Raw genomic sequence first — 25,115 nt, forward strand, 5'->3', positions numbered from 1 at the left:
AATATTTTTCACGGTTCGTTGAAATCGTTTATTACTCGTGTATAATTGATACCATATACAGTACAGACGAACGAATCAGTATCTACAATATAGAATTAATCGTTCTTCGGTGTATCACGTGTCACTTATAATATACAATATACGAATACTCGACGATCATGACTACATTTGTGAACGATACATTGTGCATATATACGTACACGCATATGCATATTTGTGATACGTTTACTTTCGTTTGTTTTCGCCGCGACATTTTTCTAGGTGGCGTTGCATATGCCAATAAAATACTTTACGCGGGCTGCTAAGGACGTTCCGTTCATAACGTGCTATAACGCAGAATTGCAACGGCAAGAGTTAGTCGGGACCGCCCAGTTTGTCGCATGTGGTTTATAACAGAGATTTTGACACTAGATTTTGTCATGTTTATTGAGTTGGATACGTCAGAAAGAAACCGGCCAGCTAGTATCGATACACGCTAGTAAAATAATAATCGCAGTGAGAGTGTTTTTTTTATCATAGTGTACTTGATTAATTTTGGACGAAAGGTAAGCAGCAGATTTTGCTATATTACTTTTAAACTGCCGTGCAATATATCAATAATTTCTTATTTAATTTGATTTTACTGTAGATGTAACTTTGTTTTTCTAAACATACATGGTGTTTCTGATTTTTCCGTTAGAAAAGCCATATAAAACTTCTTAAAACTTCTTTTGCAAATAAAAATGTTTTTTGATGAGCAAACACCGATGTGATATACTTTTGTCAGCGGCTTTTAGCCATGTCTTCATACGCTTCACGGTTGCCGTATGTAACGAGTAGTAATAACTTGTTAGTGCGACCGACGATGAACGATAGACATTTAGTGACGGGTGACGGTTGATAGTTGTGTTTGTGGATAACATATAATTTAACACGCAGTCGGGAATGGTTTCCATTTGTCGTAACATAACTAATATTGACAGGTTAGCGTGACAAGGTAGTAAACATTTTGATTTGTTTCTTTTCTATTTTAAAATATCGAGGAATCGATAAAAAAAGAAGTAAGGGAAGTGTTGGAACGAATCAATTGATTCGTGTATGCGTATTGCCAGTAGTCGGGAAGAATTTGTGGTGCAGATGATTTATCAAATGAAAATGTAGATTATTTTGAAATAAAGAGATCAGGTGTACGCTTTTGTCTGAGATGTGTTTGTTGTTTTAAACTGGGGTTATGTGTCTTTCTTTGTTGTACAAGGACACCGTTACAATGACATGTTTGTATGAATAATACTGTTCAGTATTGACTCGATTCTTATTGTTAGTTTGCGTCGAGTCACAGTCACAGTTACAATCTTTGAAGCTTGAAACGCATAATCATTAGTTAACCGAAATACGTTTATGTATCAATGTACATATGCATAGAATAAATCGAAACTGTATAACGTGAACATTGTTATAGACCGTGATCGTTTTAAAATGTGTCTGCAAGTTTGTACCTATTTCGACGAAACGGAACCGAAATGTTTGGAAGAGGTTTTGGAACATTGAAAATCATGTTCGTACTCGAACGTATCGCATCTTTCTCTTTACGCTTTGTTACGTTCTTATAGCTAACGTGGTTCCCAAGGTGTTAATTTGTCGTCGAGTCGCGTCGTAACACGTTGTAAATCGCAACGAAAGAGAAGCCAGCTTGGTCGAGACAAGTAGATTCGCAGAGAAAGCTTCCGTTACCATAGTAGCTTAAATTTTCATGAGACTTTAAACTCGAAACATAGACCTGACAGCGTACAAATTTATACATGTATGAATAAAATACAAGGTATAGAAACAACATAAATTTTAAGGAAATAACCTGTTTATTTTTCAGCCGATTACAATGTTATCGCGTATCCCGGAAACTGACGAAAATTCGCCAAAAAAGTGTAACGCTGGAGCATCGCCTTCACCGATTACTGGTATTGTTCGCGGATTGATGAAGTCTACGCTTTCGTCGAAAAATTATTTGAAGCGTCGCTTTACAACCGGCACCTTAGAGGACAACCGGTACATCGAAGGAGGTAAGAAACATTTTTGTTTCGAACAAAAACATTTTTTTTCGAACAAGATCGGTAACGCGATCGGTAATGCTCAGGTTCGCCGAATGATGCGTTCTTCGTTGTAGAGAATTGTTGCTTGAGGCGCAAGAGTTCGAAAAAGAAAATGAAATGATTGGTAAATCGCAAAACGGTAAACTGAAGCGAAAATACACCGGTGATAATCGAATGCCGGAATGGTTAGGGGTGAAGGAGGAAGCGAAGGTACGATAAAGAGTTTCACAAGTACAATATGCGGGGTCTGTGAGGTCTCGGTCTTGGAGTTCCCGGAGGTCTTCGAGGTCTTCGGGGGTCTCTCGGGGGACTCTCGGTTCTCGCTGGCTTTGGGATATTAACATTTCTTGTGGGGCCGGTAAGGCAGGTCTCGTAACTTAATTTGAAAGAAAAGTCGACGTACTCCGTTCGCTAATCTTTAACGGTCGTAAACCGAATTAGTCATTGATTTTTTTCCTCACTGCAAATAATTTTCTTGGAAACAGTCGAGACGAACGTGTTTCGGTGGTATCGGATATGGGTATTGGCCGATGCCCTCTAATGTTTCCTGCGCCAGTACCGATAATTACATTTGTAATTACGTTGCGTATGGTGTTATATGTATACGACGATCAAGTTTACACAGACTGTTTGCAAAGATATTAGATGTATTATATTCTTTCAGTGGTCGAAGTCTGAATGTTTCGTATATCACTTTCCACATTCATAATATGTTAATTCACTCCGTATCCAACCTGACCATTTGAAAAATTCGTTGACTCCGCGTTAATTTGTACGAGTCACCGCTTCACCGATTCACCCCTCGCCACTCCCTAGCTTAAATATGGTACAGGAAGAACGTACAAGATCGAGGAAGAGGCCAGATTGACTGGCAACGAAGAAAGGAAAGCACGAATAGAAATTATTACTAGATAGTAGATACTTCGTATGGACTATTCGAAATTCCTTCGTGCGGTTGTATAAATTTGACGTTTTCAAATGTTTGTACTGTGTTTGCGGTATCAATCGTATTCGAGAAACTTGACTCTCTGTAGGCTCGGACTGTATTTTCCTTTTGTAACGCGATGGTAAAGTTCTTTAACGTATTTATGAGGAAATGTTTTTAAGTAACTTTTTAAATCGACAAGTTTTGTAAGAAAGAAAGGAAAGAAGCCGGTTTCATAAATGCACGGACCTCGCGCGTTCACTGTCAGACTTTTATCACGGTTTACGATACGAGAAAGTATCGTGTCGTTGCATCTACATAGTTAGCAGCTGTACGATGTTCGTTTTTTTATCGTTTATCAGGTGTTGATGCACGCGTTGATTCATGCGTTAATGCATCAGCCTGTCTACTTTTGAGCTCGATCGTCAGAGAAAGGACATCGTTACGACGAAAAGTGAAAGAAAATACGAACTATTGAAACATGAGATTAAAAGTGAAAATCTTTCTAATTTTTTACCGTACCTGTTTATTATACTACGTATTCAGATACATGTCCGCATTAGTATGAGCCGTTAATTTCGTCGAATTTTCAAAGGACTTATGAACGACCTAGGCTGCGCGCTACCTGCGTCCCCCCGTTGACAACATTGGGAAGTTGCAATTTTTTGTCGGCTTAGTGAGTAGCGTAGAGAAGAAACAAACGTACATACATTCATTTCTACAATGCGCGTCCGATAATTTATGCATCGAAGGGAACTCAATTGTTAATACTACGAACGGCCAGCTATGTACAGACACATACGAATAGCAAAATTATTTGACGACAATTCATGCACTTAAAGGTGAAACAACCATGTTCGCCGATGGTGATCGGTCACGGTGGGGTAGGTTGCACCTGTGTAACGAACAAGGATACGCTCGCGTGCGCGCGATCTCTTTCTCTTTCTCTTCCTCTGTTTCTACCTTCAGTTTCTGTCGTATTGTCAGTCTCGTGCATGGTTTCTTCGTCCATTCGTTTCACGGTCCGTAACTTTAATTATACGTTTCTATCTGCATGTACATATATACTATACATATTGTATATGTATATGTACATTTTGTACGCGTTGCACTACTTTTAACAACTTTGTTGCATGCTCGCCAATACTTAAAACTACGATGACTAACGAAAAGGTAGAGATGAAGAAGAAAAATCAGAAAAATCATGGACTGTCGTCCCACGTTTTATGTTCTACATTGCAGGGTTGGGTGATAATATGTGTATAGGATATATGTATAAGCAGCAGCCAGACTGCCTCCGATCGATACCGGTACATGTTGGTACAATTTTGTTGATTTCACGGTAGAATTCGATACGAAAGACTGACGCAAATCAAACAGACGGGAAAACTTAACCGTTTTTCTTTAGAGAAAAATATGACCTGCGAAAGCGAACGAGCGACAACGGATAACAGCGCTCGAACAGAGCACGTGTCGACGATGCTTTCGCAAATTGCGGTTCTCGACAAGTTCTTATTCTGTGCGAAACAATTTCTGTCGAGAAAATGCTGGGCAAGGTTCGACGAGTGGAGAGCAAAGGAGACCGATGAAGCTGAAGTAAACTTGGGTGTCCGTTTGAGATAGTCGCGTTACGAGTGAGAGTAATTAGATGATTGGGAACTCGCGCGCGAACGTACGGAAACGATGGGGCGCTAACGTGCTGTTGGTGTCTTTGGTGCTTCTGGTATTTTGGAGGGTCGGTTCACCCCTACAGGGGAAGGTAAGGGCTCAGGGGGCAGACATATGAGCACACATGGAACGACATTCGCCACCTGGCATGGTGTAGCTTGTAGCTGAACGCTTGCCATCCCTGTGCGTGCAAGCACGACTCATGGAACCGACACATACACGCTCGCACATCATATAAACGCACACGCGCGCAAATACGTACGCACAAACACGCATAGTTACTTACATACATGAAATGCGTGTACCTTCAACGTTCGAGGTACCCCCGTATCCCGTAAGCGCACCGTGACCCCAACCCAACCCTCTTGGCTCGTGCCATTCTACATTGTCGTAGAATTTTCGTTTTCCGATTTTCGTTTTTCGATGCTCGTTTTTTCATCTTCTTTCGTATATTCCATTTTATGCCCGAGTCGCGTGGTACGTTGAAACTGTTTATACCAATCTCGTTGAAATTCATTCTAAATCCGTTTAAATTATAGTGGTAAACGTAGAACGAGTTCGAGGAATGAGTTGGTTCATTTGTTCAATTTACTTTGGATGAGTGCGTATATAGGATCGTTGCGAACGTGTTTTTTCGATTAAGCCATTTTTGTATTGTTTCAACGGTAAAGGATTCAGCTTAATTACCGATAGCGTAAGTAACGTAATGTAACTTGGAGTTGGTACGCGAGCGAGAAGGAAGACATTTTTGTTTTCTAATTATGTTCGTACGCGGTTCCCTGGAGACTGCTTAAACGCGATCGTCGGTCGCTTCTATTTGTATTTATGGAACAGATTGTCACGTCGAAAATAGATTTCGGGGGTGGTTATTTTCAAGTTCATACTCGTGCACGGCCCAGCGCCTGCCGTCGCGAGCCGTACCTAGCTCAGGCCTTCCCTCGTGGTTGCCACAAGCTTCTCTCTCACCCCCCCCCCCCCCTGTGGTGTATATTTAACGACTATATTTTTTATTCGAATCGTTGCAACGGTTACGGTCACGGACACAGTCGCAGTTGCAGTCATAATTTCACTCTAGTTCGATTCGTTGGTACGTTTCGGTTGTCCGACACGTCGTTGTTCGATCTGCTCGTAAAATTAGACATTGTTTCTATTCCATACGGTATTTAGTATCTATTGTTTACGTACACATAAATGCTTTACACGTATGGCACAAGCGCGATCGAATGGAAATCGTAGCGCGCGTAAGCCGTAAGAAATAACACAGGTAGAATGTCCTAGCGCCCGTCACAGAGACTGCATCAACTTCCTGCGGAAGTATTTCACGATGAACGCTACTACATACTGGGAATGAAAGGCGTTCCAGTTCTGTACCGACCCTTACCCTCCGTAACTACGTTTTATTTCTTTGCGATGCTATCTTTGCAACTTTTATTCGAACCACTTCGAGTAACTTTCGAGATGCCTCGAACAAGTGGCGTTGAACGTACCTTCGCATGCGAGTACATATACCAAGAGAAGCGTTAGCATCGAAACGTATTGGCGAAACTCGCTGAAATTGTTCGATTCCGAAACATAGCATAGCTAAAAAGCCGAGAAAGATTTCTTGATTGCTACTGAAAATTTGCTTGCCATTTTGTTTGACAAATAGGTGCGAGAAACACGATTAAGATATCGTTTATTATTTACTTACAGATTCTGTTGGTGCACACTGCCTGTCTGAACATGATCTTACGGGATCGAAGGAACCGAAGCAAGGGTAAGTAACTTGCCCCAAGTAAGTTAAGTAGCTTTGCCATTCATCACTCTATTGTTGCTTCGGTAACGTTTTCGCCGATCCGTAACGAAAGTCGAGAGAAAGGCGGTATTATATTGGTAATCGGGTAATTAATATTTGAGGCTACCAAATAAAGATGATATTCCGATATTTCGATATAATTCCGATATAATTAATATCGAAGATATAACGTGTGTCCGTGACAGATGAGAAAGATTCATGTTGTCTCGGTGGCACGAGGGCCAGCGAATCTACCCTGGACGAGTTATACGACTTACGACTTACTAACTAATCGTGGTAAGCGAATTTCGTACGAAGAGTCGATAGAATCGTGGTATCGGTATTACCGACGCAATTACTTTTTTTTTCGTTCGATTTCCTTCCTCGTTCGCTTCACTGACTGATTCGGCGTTGGATGCACGTAAACTCTGTACAGCGTCCCCGTCTGTTATTTTCTTCGTCGTTTTTTCGTTGTTCTTTCGACGCGACCGTTAAAAAACCGAGCAAAACGATTCAGGCAACCGAGTTCGCCGCATCCTTCCTTGCTCTCTCGCCAACAAGAACGCCCACTTTGCTCCCGCATGGAGACAGCTTCCCGTGCTGACCTTTAGCTCAACGTACGCGGTTTTAGAGATCCATTGTATTTTCAATGTTCCCTTATTATTGATATTCTTGCGACTCGATCTTTTTAGTTCGTCGTCGATCTCAAAACATCCCGTTTTCTTTTACTGTGATACCGTACCAATCGCAAATGAAACGTAAACATAAATGTAAAGGTAAAAGTAAACGGAAGTACATAAACATGCTGAGACTTTTTTTACAACAATTTGTTACAACAAATTAAAGGTTGTAAAATTCTATAGTTCCTTCAATCTTCACATGTCTGTAGCTCGATCCTGAGTTAACCGATTTCAATTAAATATTCAGCATGCGTATCAGTTAGAATGACCCGCGTTGTCACTCCAATTAATAGTATACTAGTCCATTTATCGTTTAAAAAAGTACGGAATCATTTAGTGCGATTTTAAAGAGTTATTGCGTTTGAAAATGTGTGCGAATACATTTTCTACTCACTGTAGCTCGCATTCGACAAGGAATCGGTTGTCTAGGAAAAGCATCGAAAAATTCAAACGGTATAGAAAAATGATTGTGCGGTCGATACAGGCCGGAGATCTATGCGGTGGTCTCGTCCGTGAATGCAAATGCTTTAAGTTCCTTCTAAGAAAACCAGCGCGAACGGTTTCAAGAGAGGCAAGTGAGAAAGAAGGAGATAAAAACGGAGAGGAAGGGAGAACAAGGGTGTAGGTTCGTCGGTTGCGAGGAAGCATAGAGGAAGGAGGTGGATGTGGAGGAAGAGGAGGAGGAGGAGGAGGAGGAGGTGGTGGTCTTGGTGGGGGTGTCGTGTCAAAGCAGTCGAAACTTTCATTGGAGGAGATTTCCCGCCAACATAGCCCACGCTAAGATAACCGGTTTCCCAACAGAATGACGACTACTTACATAGTGTTTCTCAGCTGATCGTTTCGTTACAACGTTCCCGCCTTTTTTTCGTTCCTCTTTTCTTTCCTTTCTCATTTCTTGTTCCGTATTTTCTACTTTCTTTTTTCCTTCTGTTCGGTTTCACATCTTTCTGCAGTAATTATCTTTGAAGTAATGAAACTTAGAAATCCGTACGGGATCGTTGGAATCGTTTGAAGAATAAACGTTGAGACATATTTCATGTCGATCGGTCTGTTTTTTGGTTGAATTCACACAGGTAGGTGTGGGAATATTTTGACCATTCTGTGTAGTACCTGTGTGTCGTGGTCCTAAGAATGGACCCATACACTTACCTGACATCTTAAAGGAACTGACCCAAAGAAAGAAACCTGCGCGAATGCTTACGTATCTATTTTGTTCCAGTATCGTTCTGCAGCCATTGTTGCTGCTGTTAGCGTTGCTGTGTTAGGGACGTAAGCATTTCCAGCATCGCTGAGATATTGAACTGTCGAGTGTTTAAAGTTTTAACGTATAAATCTCGTACGTCAGTTTAGTAGTTTGGAATCGTCGCGAACGATGCCGTGTGGGTGCTAGAGCCGAGCAAACGGTCGATGAAAATTGCAAACGTACGCGTAAAATTGCAAGCGTCTAAAAGCTGCTCCGCGAACGTTGACGAGCGAACGTATATGCGTGTGAGCGCGTGTATGCGTGAGAAAAGAAGCGCGGGAAAAAGCTATGAGTGCAAGGCCGTACCCTGGGATGGGATACGACGAAACGAAGGAACAGCATGCCGATGGTGACGGCTGTCGCCGAGACGTCTCGGCGGTGGCAGGAGCAGGGGGTCAGGGAACCAGGGGGCGACTACGTCTGCTCGCGCGCGTACCAGAAACCAACCGTGGTCTTTTAAATCGGCGGCTACGAGGGATTTAAAAATGGCCGAAACTGCTTACCCTTGGCGGCTACACTATTCCGTTTCGTCCCGTACCGACCTGTATCGTCCTTTGCCGTCCTTTGCCGCCCGACACGTCCCTCTTCTATCCCTTCTCCAGTCCTTCGCCCCTACCGTCTCATTCTATCGCAGGGCACGGCATGGCAAAACGTCGACATAGCGTGTAGCATCGAATCTTATCCCATCCAATCCCATACGATTCCAGTCCGTCCGTCCCCCCCGTCCTCTCGTTCACCCGTTCTCCCGACCTCCCGTTCTCCCGTCTCACGCCCCCCCTCCCTCCCCCCCCCCCCCCCTCCCTCCCCCCGTCGACCGCCCGTTCCCTCGCCCTTCTCGAAATCTCTGGCCCTCTCTCGTCTCTTTGGGACGACCCCCCTCGTCCCTACAGCTGGTCGAACAAATACCATCAGCTGACCGGTTTTGGAGGGAAAACGTTAAGTTTGCGATACGAATTCGAACGGTTTCGCTAAATTTAAAAAAGAACGAATAAAAATTGTCTCGTTCAAATCAGAATTTCAACAAAACGATTTCACAGATGCTCGATCGTTTCTTTTGCTCGTGCATTCGTCTATATTGTGTCCCCGGTCGAGATGAAACGGCTACCATGAAACGAAAATCACTTGGGAAAGTGGCGACAGGTCTTTCCAGTTCCCAGAAGTTCTTGTCTGTGAAAATCCCACGTGGTGTCCATACGTGTGTCGGAGTTGCGCAGCTAGACAACATTCACCGAAGAATCGTGCGTAACGCGAAAAGAAACGAGCGAACAGAAGTTAATGGGAAACGAATTTGTTTATTATTATATATGATTCGATAAGGAGTGATCAGAATCTGTTTCTTTCGGTCGCTCCACGTTGTCACCACGTTTTCTGTTCTCTCTCTCTCTCTCTCCCTCTCCAAAACTACCTACCTACTTACCTCACATCCCGCCTTTTTCGTTTTCTCTTGTTTCTTCACCTTTTTTCATCTAGTAATTCTCACGATTTAGAATCTTATTGTTAAGAAATACAATTTGAAGACAAATCTGTAACAAGTTTATCGTGGGGTCTTGGCCAACGAAGAATGGCGGGAAAAAACTGAAAGCAGAGAACGGATATGTCACGATGCAGCATACAAGGTATGTGGTAGCGGGTGTCCTTCTTTGTGAGACGAGATCAAAGGGACGTAGCTACCACCCGCGCACTGCTTACTGGAACAGGTAGCAGGGGATATTCTTATTCGTGTTCTTTCAGTTCGTTCTGACACAGGTACTCGCTCGTCGCTGCCCGACGAGTTGGCCTGAATTCGAGAAAGAAAGAGGTTGAATGCGCACGCCTCGTTGAACCGTCTCGTTCCGAGGGATGAATTTTATTGCAATCTTTCCATCGGCCAAGTCTTCTATACGCGTTAGAAAAACTTGGTCGACGTCGCGGAGATCGGCCTTTCTCTCGGCCATCCACTTTTACGACTTGTCTTTACGACTAGTCTTCGTTACCGTTTTCATTTCTTTGTTTTTATTTTTCGTTGATTTCGTCGCGGCAATCACGACGATACAATGCATTTTTTCTGTAACTCGAAGGATGATATCGCGTGACGGTCGAACGACGGTTAACCATTGCGCAACTTCCTCTTTCTGCCACATCCATATCCACGTCCACATCCTATCCACCCGCCGCGCCGCGTCGCACCGCACCGCATCGAAACGAGCTCGGTCTGGCTGAGCCGCGGCCTGTTGTTGGTCGCTGTTCGTTGCTCGTTGCACGCCTGTTTGTCTGCATGCCTGCGTGTCTACCCACACTTGTCTCCCCGTCATCCCGTCACCTCATACGTTTCATCTTTGCCCCTTCCTCCCCCCCCCCCCCCCCTCTCCCTCTCCCTCTCTCTCTCTCTCTCTCTCTCTCTCTTCCTTTCTATTTTGCCTTTTCTGCTTGCTCTTTTCTTCGCACTGTATTGCTGTCTCTTGCCTTTTCTTCATTTAGCCTGCCTTACTCTATTGCTCTGTACGCTTCGAACTCTCCCATCATTCCGTTTCGTCTTATTCCTATCGCGACTTCCCCACCCACCAACATTCTCTCCGACCCCCCATCTTTCTCTCTTCTCTCTGTTCGCTCCCGTTGCTCTGTTCTCTCCTCATTCTTTCGGTATCTCGACACACCGTTTCTCTGTTACTCTTGAGAAGCGCTTTAAGGCGACTCTTAACGGCGGATTCGTGCCCCCAGCAACAACGCCCTTCCAACCAACTTTTCTCTTTCGTCCTTTGCCTCGACGCGTTCTTGCTCCTCCGCCGCTATATTTTCCTCCTAATTCTATTATTACCGCTACTATTACCTAAACGCCCTTTCCATTCTGCAGATTACTTATTCGGAGTTGATCTCGCTGCTCGCGATAATTCGAATCGAGCCATTTCCGATGATGTGGGGTACTTTGGGTAGATTGCGAGTGAAAATTGTAGCAGTTACCTTCGATTCTCACGCTTTTTCCTTTCCTTACACTTTACGCGATGGACGACAGAAACTTGGGAACCAAAATATGCGCGATGTGAGAGAACCGTAACGCGGACGCGTAATCATTGGCGCGGATTATAAAATATTACAAAGTATCGTCACGCGAAACGGCTGCTGTGCATCGAAACAACAAACAATACCTTTCCAACAAAGTTTTATCGCGCCGGTACGACACTCGACGAAGCTACCAGCATCGTTGACGTAGACACGAATGCGTCGTTCTCTGCTTTGGAAGAACGATGGAAGAATTCGAAGTCGAACGTGAAATGCCAGAGACATCGAGTAGGGTATTAAGCTTCTACGGCGTTGGACTAGCACGATAGATGGGTGGGATCTTTTGTCAGAAAGCTGGAAAACGCGTCGCAGACGTATTCCTTTTGAAAAAATAGAAAAATCGGTTGTTAGACTTTGTGTTCGAGGTTTTACAGTAAAGCCGTATCGCATCGCAAATGTTAACAATTACAGAAATAAACGGAGAACCACGAAGAAAAGTCTACCATCGAACTGCAGTTTTCGAGAAAATGGATAAGTCAGCCGTGTCGACAAGGACAGCATAGCATCAGTTATCAGTTACCAGTTACCAATTACCAATTACCAGTTACCAGTTACCAGCTACCAACTATCAGCTACTTGGCGAGTGTGACCGAGAGCCGTAACCGTTGGGTTGCTACGCGTTCGCGCGAGCTCTGGTAACCGTAAAATTTAAACGAGTAACCGTTTGAAGCTGCTGAAGCGGACTCTCTAGCGCTAAAGGAACACCGCTATCGGTTGTCGCTTCGTCGTCTTCGATTCTCTTATTCAAAATCGAATTCTCTCTGGATTTCGTTCAACGAAACGAATGTTCTAATATTCTGTTGCGTTTCGTTGTTTTCTGTTGTTTTTCGTACAGTTGTCCGCATTCCGTCGGAGTTTATCATCAAACGTTTCCTTCTGTGGTGATCGCATTTCTCTTCCCTCCGTTCGTTTTATCTTTCGACAGTTGCTCGCATCTAATGCATTCGCGACTACTTGCCATACATCCGTAGATTGGTATAGCGCGTAGAACCTCGTTTTCTTGTTGGACTCGTGGACGTATTTGCCTATATTAATCGTTGACGGTTGGTCAATGAGAACGAGACCGATATTGCTATCGATATCTATACCGAGATCGTAATCGAAAAGAGACAGAAAAACGTTCTATGGGTGGTGGTTGCTCTTTCCTTCCTGCCCCTTTCCTTACCCGTCCATGTTCACCCTTCGCTCCTCTCCGTTTCATTGCCGCACACCGTCGCAAACCTCGGTGTCGTCTCTCCCCACTATGAAAGTCCACGACCGACCGTTGAGATTTAAATTCCTCTTCGGGTGGACGGAGAGAAGACTCTGGCCTGGGAACGGACAACGTTCCTCGCCAGGACGGAAAGAAAATGACCGGCGGCGCTTTGACCGTCTACGTATCGCTCGACCGTTCCCCGCCTTTTTCGACGCGGATCGTTTGTTTTCGGATATTGTAATTGAATCATTTTCGTACGCGATTGATTTTACCGCGAGAAAAATCGATTTGGGAAGATCTTGTTAAGAAGTGCGTGTAAATAAAAGTCACACACTGGTAACGCGTGCAAACGAACGAACGGCAAAAGACGATAACCTGACGACGATCGACAACAAGTGGCAACGAACGATAACAATCGATGTTAAGCATTTGTAAAATCAGGAAGGAATGCGATATTAAGTTGGAATCGGCTGCTCACGAGTTGCTGGAAATATACGGAATATTGAACCCAGCCGATTATAGTATACATAGGAAGCAAACTGTGCGCACACCCCCGTGTAACGCCTCTGGTTTCCCCCTATGTGGGCATCGTGTAGTGTACCGTATTGTCTAACGTTCGCTTTCGCGATACGCTATAGGGGCACAGCTGTTACTCGCTGTTTACTCGTATGCGAATAATCGATGGATAAGCGAGCCAACCTTTTCGATCGAATCGGAGCGGTCGAAGCGGCAGCATTTCGTTTAAAAACCTCTGCTGGCCTCCGCACAAGATTCCCGTACCGCAGCATTCGCTGTTCCTTGCATATGTATAGATTGGATTTCTTCGATCCGACGCGACGATTCAACGAACGAACGATTTGAACGCGGTCCACATCGTTTGCGCTTTCTTTTCACCCCCCTCCAAACCTGCCGCACCGTTGCGATCTTGTATCGGGCTCGGTCTCATCTCCGGCTCGGCCTCCGTCCCGCCCCTTCACACACCAGCTACGCACCGACAAGATACCTGATAACACGAAGAAAGATAAACGAAAAGAAGGAGAAGACGAAGACAAAAGTAGTGAAGGGAAAAGGATGTAGAATGTCGGAGTGAGATAGGAAACGGGAAAAGAAAAGCGAAGAATAAAGAACGAAAAAACAAGATATCGTTGCGATATACATACGTGCATGCGTATATATATATATATATGTATATATATATATAGAGAGAGGGGGGGGGCATGTATGTGTGCATGCATCTTTGTATGTTTTTGGTTGTGGCCGAGTGTCGATAAGACTGTGACCGCGTCCCAAGGCTGAGCCGCTTTACAGCCACCGTAATAGTGCCATTCTTAGAAACGTGCTCGTACGAGACGACCGCGTTCTGTTTGCAATTTCCTGCCATCTCAAATGCTGACAATTTTTCTTTGATGAGTTTCCGACGAATTTTCGACGGGCAAACCATAAAGCGGATTTATTGCTGGCATTTTACTTGCAGGTTTTCGAACGACGTGGCCCATTTTAGAATAAAACGTAGTACCGATAGTTACCTTTGTAAAGTTTAACGTGTGGAACACAACGGACCGATGAAGCGTTCGGGGACTAATTGCACGGTGTTTCCGTAATAAACGTCGCCCAAGCGGCTCGACTTTGGAGGATAATTGTGCCCGTTATGACGGCTGCCATAACAATTGCTAATACCGGCAATAAAATGGTATTTATAATAGCCGTGGTCGAACGGTGAAAAGACGAGGCAAAATAGCATTCGAACTGTAACATCGATTCGTGGGTATGGTCGGCAGGGTGTCGGAATTTGCACCGTTTAACAGGTGGGTGGCGCCTAATATCCCCGAGCCCACCCGGGATTCGTCTCTTTTGTGTAATTCGCACAAAATCCGTAGAAATACCTTTTCCTATTGTGGAAACGCGGTCGAACGGTCGCGAAAGAATAGAAGGTAAGGTGGGCAGCAAAGGTATATCGAGGTACGACACCGCCTAGCCACACAACACCGCACAGCGCCGCTTGCTTTCCTGTGCACCTCTTTTATCGCTATATGGCTATCTTTCCTTAGCTAGCAGTATATGGGGTACTTTTAACTTTTGTTCAAAGCTGGGACATCTTTTCGATCGTTTATTGTTTCGAGGCGACCGGCACCGAACCTTATTCACCGAAGTGTATCTACCGTAAGGATGATCCTTACGCATCCTATACTATACAGATCCTTGACTGTGCAGGTCAGGAATGGTTTTTACAGTTCTTTTTCTTTTTGCCTTACCCTTTTAAATTGTGCCATTTCTACGTTTTATCGCCTTCACAAACGGAATGCCCTTTTCGTACAAAATCGGTATTTATGTGAAAACTGATGAAGAAATTGTGACTTTGCGACGCGATGAAATATTCCATGCTTTCCATTCTTTCCATCCTATTCTTTTTCTCTATCTCGAATGATAATTCTATATGAAAGAAGTTAATTTTGCGCATGATGGTATTAAATGCCATAAGTGTCTACTGAATTTATAAATCATCATTTCTTTCATGCGTTTGTCAATTTCTTTATACTTGCGATGCTGTTCCAAGAATTGCAGATTTTGGTTCGAAGCATTTGCATCGATTGGTACATTAAACCACACTTTAATCCATACGTTAGCTATAAATAAATATGTATCCTTAATGCGTGCTATTTCTTTGATATCTAACAAAAATTCATTCCGAAATAAATATATTTTTAGGGCATAAATTGCTTATGAATATAAATAAATCACTGAAGCTTTTGCAAACGCAATCATCTATCACGCATGGTTGTTAATTAGATCCGGTTAATCGTTGGTCAAGCTTTCTGAAACTTTTTGAATAATGAAATTTCAGGTGCTGACGATTTTCACATTCTGTGCTTAAACGCTCTTCTTAAAATTACTTGGTATTCACTTGAATACAGGATGCCGACGAGAAAAATACATATAATTAATCTTGCTCGAGTATTTGCTATAAAATCATGCAGAACCTTCTCAAAGTGTCTCTTAGGTCTGTCCTTTTCCAGTACATCTGTCAATAGGAGGGATTCCTAGCAGTCTTTTTCTTCAATCGTACATAATTGTAACTGGTAATCTCCCAATGAATTCTTTACTACTTTAATCGTAGCGACAGTTATACTCACTCCAGTGAACAGTTATATTTGTCATCAAATCATCTAAATTATGTCCTAATGCTTTAGCAACGTCTACTTGTCCATTTGCTGGTTCCCTTTCGATTCTTTTAGTTGTCTCCAACCTAAAAAAGTAAAATTCATTTATAATGCTATCTTGGAGTACGAATTGTGTAGAAATTTCTGTACCGTTCCTCCCACTCCTTCTAATGCTCGCGCTACGAAATATAGAGTTTGAATTTTAAGCGCGAATCAAACCAGAAGTGCTTGCTGCTACTCTTGATATACATTTAAGAAGTAGCATTCTCATTTAAAAAAGTAGTCTCATATTTTTAACCTAAGGAAATGCAAGTATATCAAAAGTCGACATAAAGTCGCTATAAATTTAAAGCTTTGACGTCAATGCGATACGAGTTCTCCTTTTTCGATCACTCTAAAATTTTGCGCATATATTTTTTTCATGGAATAGCACAATCGAAACGAGTACGACTAAAAAATGTCCCAAGTTGAAATTTAAGGAAGACCCTAATCTATATTCTACGTAGAAACCCAAAAAACGTCTTCTCATTCGTGCCTGCTTTGCTTCTGTTACGATTCGATTCTTAAATAGGCTTCGAAGAAAGCAGGGATTATGCCGGTCATGTTGGCCGCGCGCCCAACAGTGCTGTAAATTAGCAATCGACTGTTCCGCAAATGGAAGGAACTTGGAATTCGTCTTGGTGAAATCTGCTGTTTTTTCTGTTTTTCTTCCTCCTACGCCTCTCTCTCTCTCTCTCTCTCTCTCTCTCTCTCTCTCTATTTCTTTCTCTCTCTCTTTCTCCTTCTACTTCCCTTATTCCTCTTCCTGTTCCGCTCCCTCATTTTGTTTCTCGTAGTTTTGCTTTCCGAATCCAACCCCAAACCCAACGCCCCTTGAACTCGATGCGCTGGTTCTTCTTCTTCCAGAGCGATTATTTTTTCTGACTTCCCACCGTTTCCATCTATCCATCCAGAAGAAGAAGAGGGGACTTTTGCTAACTGTTGGCGAGGGGTTCGAACAAATCGTATGCTCCTTCCCTTCGTTCTTTCGATTTCTTCCTGTCGTATTGCAAATTTTCATCTCTTATATGTATGTATAGTGCATCTGCGACTACGACGGCTGCGCCTATCGTAAGAATAGCAAGAACGAGCAAGCTGTCTTGCACGCCCTTCTCGATCCCGAAGGAACAGATGATGATCCCGTTTAGGAGATCAAAGCTGCGATGTTGTCTCGCTTGCTACCAGACTTTACAGATACACGGGGTCATCGTCACGACTCTTCGTTCTTCCGATTCTTGCGACTCGAGTAGATTTATCGATCCATCGGTTGTCGATTATTTAACCGATGCCGTTTCTTGTCGCGATCGTGTCATTATCCACTGTCTGCCGTCTGCTATCTGCTATTCGTTATCCGTTATCCGTTATCCGCTCTCCGAGTATGCCTCGGCTTCCTCGATAGTGTAAGCGTTCGCACGTTTTGCGGTGATATTTTGAGGCGGATATCATCTATGTTTTATCCACAAGCAGCAGCAGCGTCGCATCGACGCGGATACGTGTCGACGAGTGCCTTGGTAACGGAAGGTTTCCGTAAAATACGTCAATCGTTTCGATGTTTGAGAACCTTTCGGCAGGTATGTTGCGTAAATGTGTTCCCGTACTTCTTGCCGATATCAATAGAACACATTGCGCCGCACCGTACTGCTTCACGCCACTATATGCCTGTGCGTGTCATACGTTACGCGCATGCATACACAGGTATACGTACACGTGTTCGTATGCATGCACACGCGTGCTCGTATGTATACATATACTCGATATACTTGCTCCTAGGGACACGCTTGCAGAGAGTGTCCCGTGTTCGCGCGCGTATGAGTGCGTATGCGTGTATGCACTTAGCGGTGCACCATCGGGGTACCCATAGTTGGCACGTGCCAACCATCACAATGGATACGACCATCTGCACTCCTTCTTATAGAAAAATCAGAGTCGTAGGGACACAGGCGTTCGCTCGATACGTGTCCCCTTCCAGTCGGTTATACGTTCGAACACTGATTTCTCGCAAGGCTTTCCTACGCTTTTTACTTTACCCGGTTATATCATTATCATAGAACAAGGGCAAATTTATTCTTCGTATCCTTGCGAACGCAGGACGATCCTAGCGCTTGATTAGTTGCTCTTCGCAACGTGAAACAGAGTAACAAAGAAACGAGTAACAGATGCGTGAAAATACAAATAAATAGTTTATTGATTAGGCTTTCGAGTGATGTTTCAACCACTTATAGCAAGTACGTAGAAAGTATTTCGAAAAACGGTGTTACGTGTCGCGACATGGAAGGTGCGCGCGATCTGGCAGCTGCGAACGGGGAGTCTCGTATACCCCCTGATGTACGTAGCAGAAAGCAGCTGAGCTACCCCCATGGTACCGCGCGCACGTTCTACGCGTCCGATTCCCCATAGCGAATAATCTTTACACTCAGTACTGCGAGGAAACGACCCGGTGGATCTTGTGTCGTACTCCGCGATGTTCGTTCCGCCAGTGAACACCATCGCTACCACCATCACCACCCTCGGCTGCCCTGTTCCCTCCCTCCCTCCCTCTCTCTCTCTCTCTTTCGCTCTCTCTCTCTTCTCTGACTCTTCTTCTTTCTCCTACTTGATTGGTTACTGTGTTGTCGTGTAAGTGTCGCTTGTATTTCGGTGAATATTTCATTTACAAAACATATCTATATTTGAATAAATATTTAGTTACCTGGTTCGGGAGTAATAAGGAATCAGTACGGTTTTAGCTGTAATGGAAAGGTCATTGCATTACAATCAAACGCACAAGGTCGCTGTCGTCCCCAAAAGGAAGTACATTCGTACGTAAACATGCGAGCAGCGATGGGATTTGGGATGCTTTAAATCGATTCCAAAGTTGCGTAAAATTCGAATCACTTCGATCTGATTCCAAGTATTAAAACACTTGAAAGTCTAGATCGTTTTGGATGTCTTACAATTTTTAAAAATTTGGATAAAGTTTAATACTTACGCAGTTATCATTGTTATATTTTCTTTATGTTATTCTTTTCTGTAAGGAACTTGATTTAATGGATATTGTGAACTTTTATTACACAACGAAATACATAAAAACGACTTCTGTCCTCACGTGGCGTCACCAAAGAAGTTCCGCCACGTTCCGCTCTCGCTCGCCCGATCGACGATCCGAGTCATTCGTTTGTTTTACACACGCAACCATGCATTCATGTTCATTTTCTTAAGAAGTGCCGCCACGCTCCACTCGCCCGATCGATAAACCGAATCATTCATTTGTTTCTCTCATACAACCATGTATTCATGTTCATCTTATTACTATACATTCATACAACCGCACACTCTTCTTACATATCATACACTCTCACCCATACTATACTCTTACATTTCTATATTTTATAATTAGGTGTAACGACGCGTGATCTGCTTTATTATAATCAGACTGCCGATCTTTGTGCAAAATAAGAAATACAAACTGAGTAGAAATCTCTTCTCTTTCAATGATCGTAACAAGCTGGTAACAATGTAACAATGTCCTGAAACATTGAATTGTAATACATTGTAATGCCTGTATGGGATCCAATACGATCAAAACTTTCAAGAGTTTCTTAACATCGAATCATATTCGAATCACTTTGGAATCTGTGATGCAACGTGCAATAAGATTTGAAGCAGTGCGAAGTAATTCCAAGTCCCACCACTACACGCGAGTATTTGTTATACTTCCGCATTCTTCTCGTTTCGATGGCAAATACCGAACGCACTTTATACGTTAGGAACGACGAGCTGGTACCTGCCGTGTGAAAATCTCCAAAGAATGCGAGGGTGGTATCAGAGATCAGGTGAAGCATTGTGATCGGTAGAATGAAAAAACGGGCCGGAGTCGTACCTGCGGAGAAACGCATCCTACGAAATAGCCGGTGCGGTGCATCAACCGACAAGACAAGACCAGACGAGGCGGGTTGGGTCGAAACGAGGCGAGATGAGATGAGAGAACGAGACAAGGACCGACGCAACGAGAGAAAGAAACGAAAACAGACCTTTTCAATGCGAGCAACTCCTACGGTCGGCAACCTTTTCCTTCCTGCTGTCGAAACCGAGAAGCCCTATAGTCATTGAATGACCGAAAATATATGCGAATGAGATAGACGATCCGCTGGCAAAGTGGTTGTTGGAAGGGTGAGGAGGGCGAGTCCTAGACCGTATAATCTTTCGAAATACGTAAACTTACGGTACATACGTTCCAATATTCCGTTTACATCATTTGTAGGCTTTACTTTGAAATCCAGGCAACAGCAATATCACGATATTCGTGAACAAAACGTGTAAAATCGTTTCCGAGACGAGCAGCGTTTAAAACAAACCGTTGGGGGTAACGGTGTGGAGATTGTACATTTGGGTGGGTGGGCAATCCATCGCATACGTGTATTCAATTTTACGTTCCAACGAACGAACGAACAAACAAACGAACGAACGAACGAACGAACGAACGAATGAACAAACGAATGAACAAACGAACGAACGAACGAACGAACGAACGAACGAACGAACGAACGAACGAACAAACATAACGAAAAACGGCGGCAAAGAGGCAGGAAAGGGCCCCCCATAGCGGTTGCCCTAAACAGAGGATTCCGCGTTCCGTTCTCCCTGCATGCTACGAGAAGATTTAGGCGGGCCCTTTCCAGGATGCCGATTGGTCGGCCCTATCCCCCCACCAAACACAGTCACCGTATATAAAGACAAGTTCCCGCCGGATCGATCAGTTGGTGTTGACGAGTCTTGGTGATTGGTGGTGGACCGGTGGTGTTCTTTTCGTTTGCTGGTAGACGTGTGCCAACGAAAACCCTACCGGGGTCTTACCAGTTATCGTGGCAGTGTTTTCATGCAAAATTATATATTATTTCGACGACATTAGATTTCTGTTCGCGAATCAAAGACTTCTTTCTACAGTTTCTCCAGTACGTTTTATGCTTTACTGGAAAAATTGTCCTAGATATCGTTTTCCTGACATGTTGTGGCAAGGTGTCACAGAATCCTGCGAAGTGTGTCAGTGTACAAGGTACATAAGAATATTAATCTTCGAGTTTTTATTTTATCGAAAAACGTGTCGTTTACCCAAGGATATGTTCGTGTTGCGCGATTCTCTTTCATCGTCGGTGAAATTGAATTTCAATTTGGAAAACGACTTTGTTTTGAAGAAACGAAACCAAATACTCTGGAAGAAATGATTTATTTGATTCGTTTATGGGTATATGTATATACGCGTGGCGAGGGACATGTTTACCGTATTCGCGCGCAAAATCCACGTGAACGCATTTGTCTGATTGCTGCCACCAGCGCGCTGGTGTCGTTGTTTCGTGTTTCGCTCAAAGAAACTGCATAATTACATTGCATATGCGAGTTTGCGTCCGAATAGCAAAGTGCTAACGCGACAGTAGTTTTCAAATAAAAATGACTACACGTGTGACGAACAGTTCGATACAGTTCTCTTTACTGGAGATCGAAGGTAGTATTTTTGTACGAACTGTTGAATCAACCTTCCTCTTTATAACGATGGAAACGTGTCAATCCAAGAAATGCTGGCTGAAACGTAATCGATGCTATAAATACGTTCCGAACATCTTACGAAAATCGTTTTATTGGATTCAGACGCCGACTCGCGCACGCGATGGAAACTCGCGATTTTCATGCGAGGCTACCTTTCGTAATGTTTAGTATTTATTTACTGCGAAAACTAAAGTCTAGGTTAGGTTTGTCAATAATTCGTCCTTGTACCGCGCCGCGCAGCACCGGTTCCCCGCTATTTCTACCATAACACAAGTTTGATTCGACATCGTATCGCATAATATAACGGTCATGCTAAATCATACGTTTCTATGATTTTACAGACTATTCAAAGATGTCTTCAAATTCAAGAATACACCTGAAAACCCGATAAAGTCTAGACCAAGGGGTCGTCGACTCCTCGGCATGGCGTCGCGACGCCTTCTCAGTCCGGAACCGGTCTCGCCATCTGTTGGGAAAGAAAACAGTAATATCGGTTGCAGTCCTCGTGGAGTCAGCCCGCAAAAGGTAAGCATTTCAACTCTGTCGACCGAAGCAAATCGCTCGTGCAGTTATACATATATCTTATCAGGCATCTAGTATTATCGAAAACATTATATCCTTTACCGGAAATGACGTTATAAATTCGAATTCCATTGTTGCAGGCGTCATCAGGAAACAGAAAGTTCCGTTATCCGCTCGAAGATTGCGATCCCAATAGTCAGGATAGCTGCTATGATGCGAGTTTTCCGGAAAAGGTGGAAAAGCCTCGAGATGGGTTCCGATTTTTGGAACCAATGGCTGTTGCTCCGCGGCGAACATCTGTCGAATGCCGCAGTCCGCTAAAATCTCCGATACGATGGTCGCCGCAACAAGTACGCGTGATAAAACAATCACTTTTTCGAACTCATTCCTCCGGCTACGAAAGCATGGACGACGATTTCAACGATTTGATCGATGTCGGACCTTTGGAAGATGCTCAAACGACCCAGCAACCGCTGCCAAACGGCATTTCGATTCTCCTTCGCGGCGATATCGTTGGTATCGGATCGCCGAGACAGTTCTCTAACATCTCGTCCACCGTCAAGTTGGACACGAACAGCCCTAGCACACCAGAGTTTCCTCGCACGAATCGCAACAGTAACTTTAGACGGTCTCTCTTCCTTCAAAATGAAAAATTAGAAGCCCGTAAAAATTCGTCGCTCTCGAAAGTACGCTCCTGCCTTTTCGGTTCTCCGAACTCTAGTCCGCCGTTCGGAGTTTCAAATTCCGATCTCGAGAACAGTCCGTTAACGCATCGGTTAACCAGCACGACAGTAACCACGGCAATCACAACCGCAACAGTTGCTATTCCTTCGTTGCTCCAACAACGAATCGGTCACAATGACGATCTCTCGAATAATAGCGACGTTGATTCGCCCGTGTCCGGGAAAACGTTCAAGCGACCAGATCCGCCAATGGACGACAGCCCGATGCTGGTTAAGAGGTTGCGGAGATCAAATAGCACTTTTTTCAATGGAATCCCTGACCGTGCGATCGATGAACCTACGTTTAATTCGCCGTTCAATGACATTTCTTGCCAAAGAAGTCTATCCGAAACATCGGGGATGATCGTGGTCGCAGAGGCGAAAATGGGAGCGACGAAAACGGAAATCGATACTGTTGCCGCAGCCAATGTCGAGATCGAAATCGAGACCGAATCGCACGCACTTATCGAATCCGCTATTCATCGCAGCACCACTGATAACGATCTTACCGGCGACTTTAGTAAACCATGTGTTTTACCGTTGGCCGTCGGTCATCATGAAGATTTGAAATCGATTTCCGCGACCACCCTAGCCGCTCTAGTTCGGGGAGAATTCGACGATCGAATCTGTTCTTTCAAAATCGTAGACTGTCGTTATCCTTACGAATTTGACGCTGGACACATCCATGGTGCTCTAAATCTGTACAGCAAGGATCTTATTGAGCAAAACTTGTTGAATCCTCTAACCGATATTCCCAATATCCAGCCGGATACCAACAAGAGGAATATTCTGGTTTTCCATTGCGAGTTCTCGTGGAAACGCGGACCAAATTTATCGCGGTTCCTACGAAATTTGGATCGACAACGAAACAAAGAACGCTATCCGGCTCTCCATTATCCAGAGATATATTTGTTGCACGGGGGTTACGAGCAATTTTATAGAGAACAGAAGGAACTGTGTTCGCCACAAGACTATCGACCAATGAGACATCCGGATCACGAAGAAGATCTCAGGAAATTTCGTAACAAAAGCAAGACCTGGCAAGGCGGAAAATCAAGAATCACTGGTTACGCGACGCGAACTAACTTGAAGCGTCTAGGTTTTTGAACGCTATTCCCCGCTTTCTCTCTTCTACGTACAGATACGAACGCACACGCGCATACACACATCTTTCCCCATCGACCTTGGTATTATTTTTATTTTTCATTTTTGATCGATAGCTTGGTCGAAGATTATAGGAAAGCGTAAAAATTGTGTACGACTTTGACAACTAAAGAGAGGTTCGAACATGTTCTATCCATTTTTCAAAACTCTTTATCACTTGTAAATAGCTTGTATGTCATTTAATATGCTTAGTTCTGTTTATAGTAAATTGTAGTACAAGGAAATGAAAAACGCTTATTTCCAATGGCGAGCGACATTAACTAAACACACCTATAACAACTTGGGAGTAGGTGTTATGTTGGTGTTCTCGTCAGACGATTACTTACGGACCAACGTAATGAGTGTAGTGCCAGCGGAAGAAGTTAAATGTGCGAATTAGATCGTAAAACCATGAAACGAATTGGGCGAGTGTCGGAAAGGTTTTTCGAGCAGGTTTCTCATTTTTGTGCGATTATTCAACATTGTAATTATGATAATATTTCGCGATCGTGTTATTCGTTTTTACAAACATTTTGCTCTACTTTACTCGATTATCAGCTGCCTAACGTATTCGTTGGTTCGTGGTAGTATATGTAGCCAAAGGTTGAGCGTGTCGCGCATACACGCCTAGAGAATTATTTTTGAAAGTTGTACATGTATCATGTAAAACGCGTCGAAAGCATTTATAGCCAGAGTATTAAATTGTTTCTATACGTGAAATATACATTTGGTACATGTACGCGTGGTTGAACGGTTGGAAGAATGAAGAAACGAATGATTTAACGTGTGCCTGTTTGCGCATTTGTAACGCCTATAAATATAATGTATATTGAAAAATGATTACGTTACACGTGTCGTTAGTTTACAATAAATATATCGTTTCCTACAAATAATATAGCCTCGTGTTAAAAATTCTTGCTATGCCAATCCATAATAGATTTTTACGATAATCGGCTAATATTGTTGAAAGCAGAGTTGGCCAATATCTAAGGAAAAGAATGATTTGAACAGCGACTCGAATGAAAAATATTTTATTTTTATTTGTTATTCCAAGATGCGAATAAAAAAAAAGTATTTTTATTCGACGAGTATCGAATAATAAGTTTTTAATAATACTCTCTTTTCATTCGTATCTTCGAATAGCTTTTGCCAGCTTGAAAGAACAAGATACCGAGCGTCGAGCTACGAACGTTAAAGACCCAGCGACTCACCAAAAGCCTAATGATACTTTTTTTTAATCCAATCTTCGAATAATAAGTACAATTTTTTGGGTCTAGTTGATTGATTTAGTTTCTTTTCCTGGCTGTAATTTTGTCAAAATTAACGACTCAGCATTGTGCGTATGTGAGCGACTACGTCGCCTCTTGCGGATAGAAAGTAAAGCTTAATTCGGTATCTGTACAGCGTTAATAGCGCCTAAACGC

At 43.4% G+C, this 25,115-nt stretch overlaps 1 protein-coding gene across 4 annotated transcripts; it reads left to right on the plus strand.

Annotated features, from left to right (window-relative positions):
* Positions 1-342: 342 nt before the first annotated feature.
* On the plus strand, positions 343-24,570 carry LOC144478761 (uncharacterized). Of its 4 annotated transcripts, none has more exons than XM_078196980.1 (5): positions 343-545; positions 1,847-2,036; positions 6,352-6,415; positions 21,646-21,829; positions 21,967-24,570. In XM_078196980.1, exons 2-5 carry the CDS (start codon positions 1,856-1,858, stop codon positions 23,653-23,655), a joined length of 2,118 nt encoding a protein of 705 aa, XP_078053106.1. In that variant the 5' UTR covers positions 343-545; positions 1,847-1,855; the 3' UTR covers positions 23,656-24,570. The 4 variants fall into 4 exon arrangements, with proteins under 4 accessions (XP_078053106.1, XP_078053107.1, XP_078053108.1 ...); XM_078196981.1 differs by lacking the exon at positions 343-545 and adding an exon at positions 839-976; XM_078196982.1 differs by lacking the exons at positions 343-545; positions 1,847-2,036; positions 6,352-6,415 and adding an exon at positions 20,750-20,816 and having other exon boundaries at positions 21,967-24,568.
* Positions 24,571-25,115: the final 545 nt, after the last annotated feature.

Source organism: Augochlora pura, chromosome 3 (assembly GCF_028453695.1).
Source record: "Augochlora pura isolate Apur16 chromosome 3, APUR_v2.2.1, whole genome shotgun sequence".
Classification (NCBI taxonomy): domain Eukaryota; kingdom Metazoa; phylum Arthropoda; class Insecta; order Hymenoptera; family Halictidae; genus Augochlora; species Augochlora pura.

Coding starts and splice junctions, on each gene's coding strand:
- LOC144478761 (XM_078196980.1), top strand. CDS start 1,856: ATGTTATCGCGTATCCCGGAAACTGACGAAAATTCGCCAAAAAAGTGT. Junction 2,037..6,351: donor CAACCGGTACATCGAAGGAG/GTAAGAAACATT, acceptor ATTTACTTACAG/ATTCTGTTGGTGCACACTGC. Junction 21,830..21,966: donor GTGGAGTCAGCCCGCAAAAG/GTAAGCATTTCA, acceptor CCATTGTTGCAG/GCGTCATCAGGAAACAGAAA.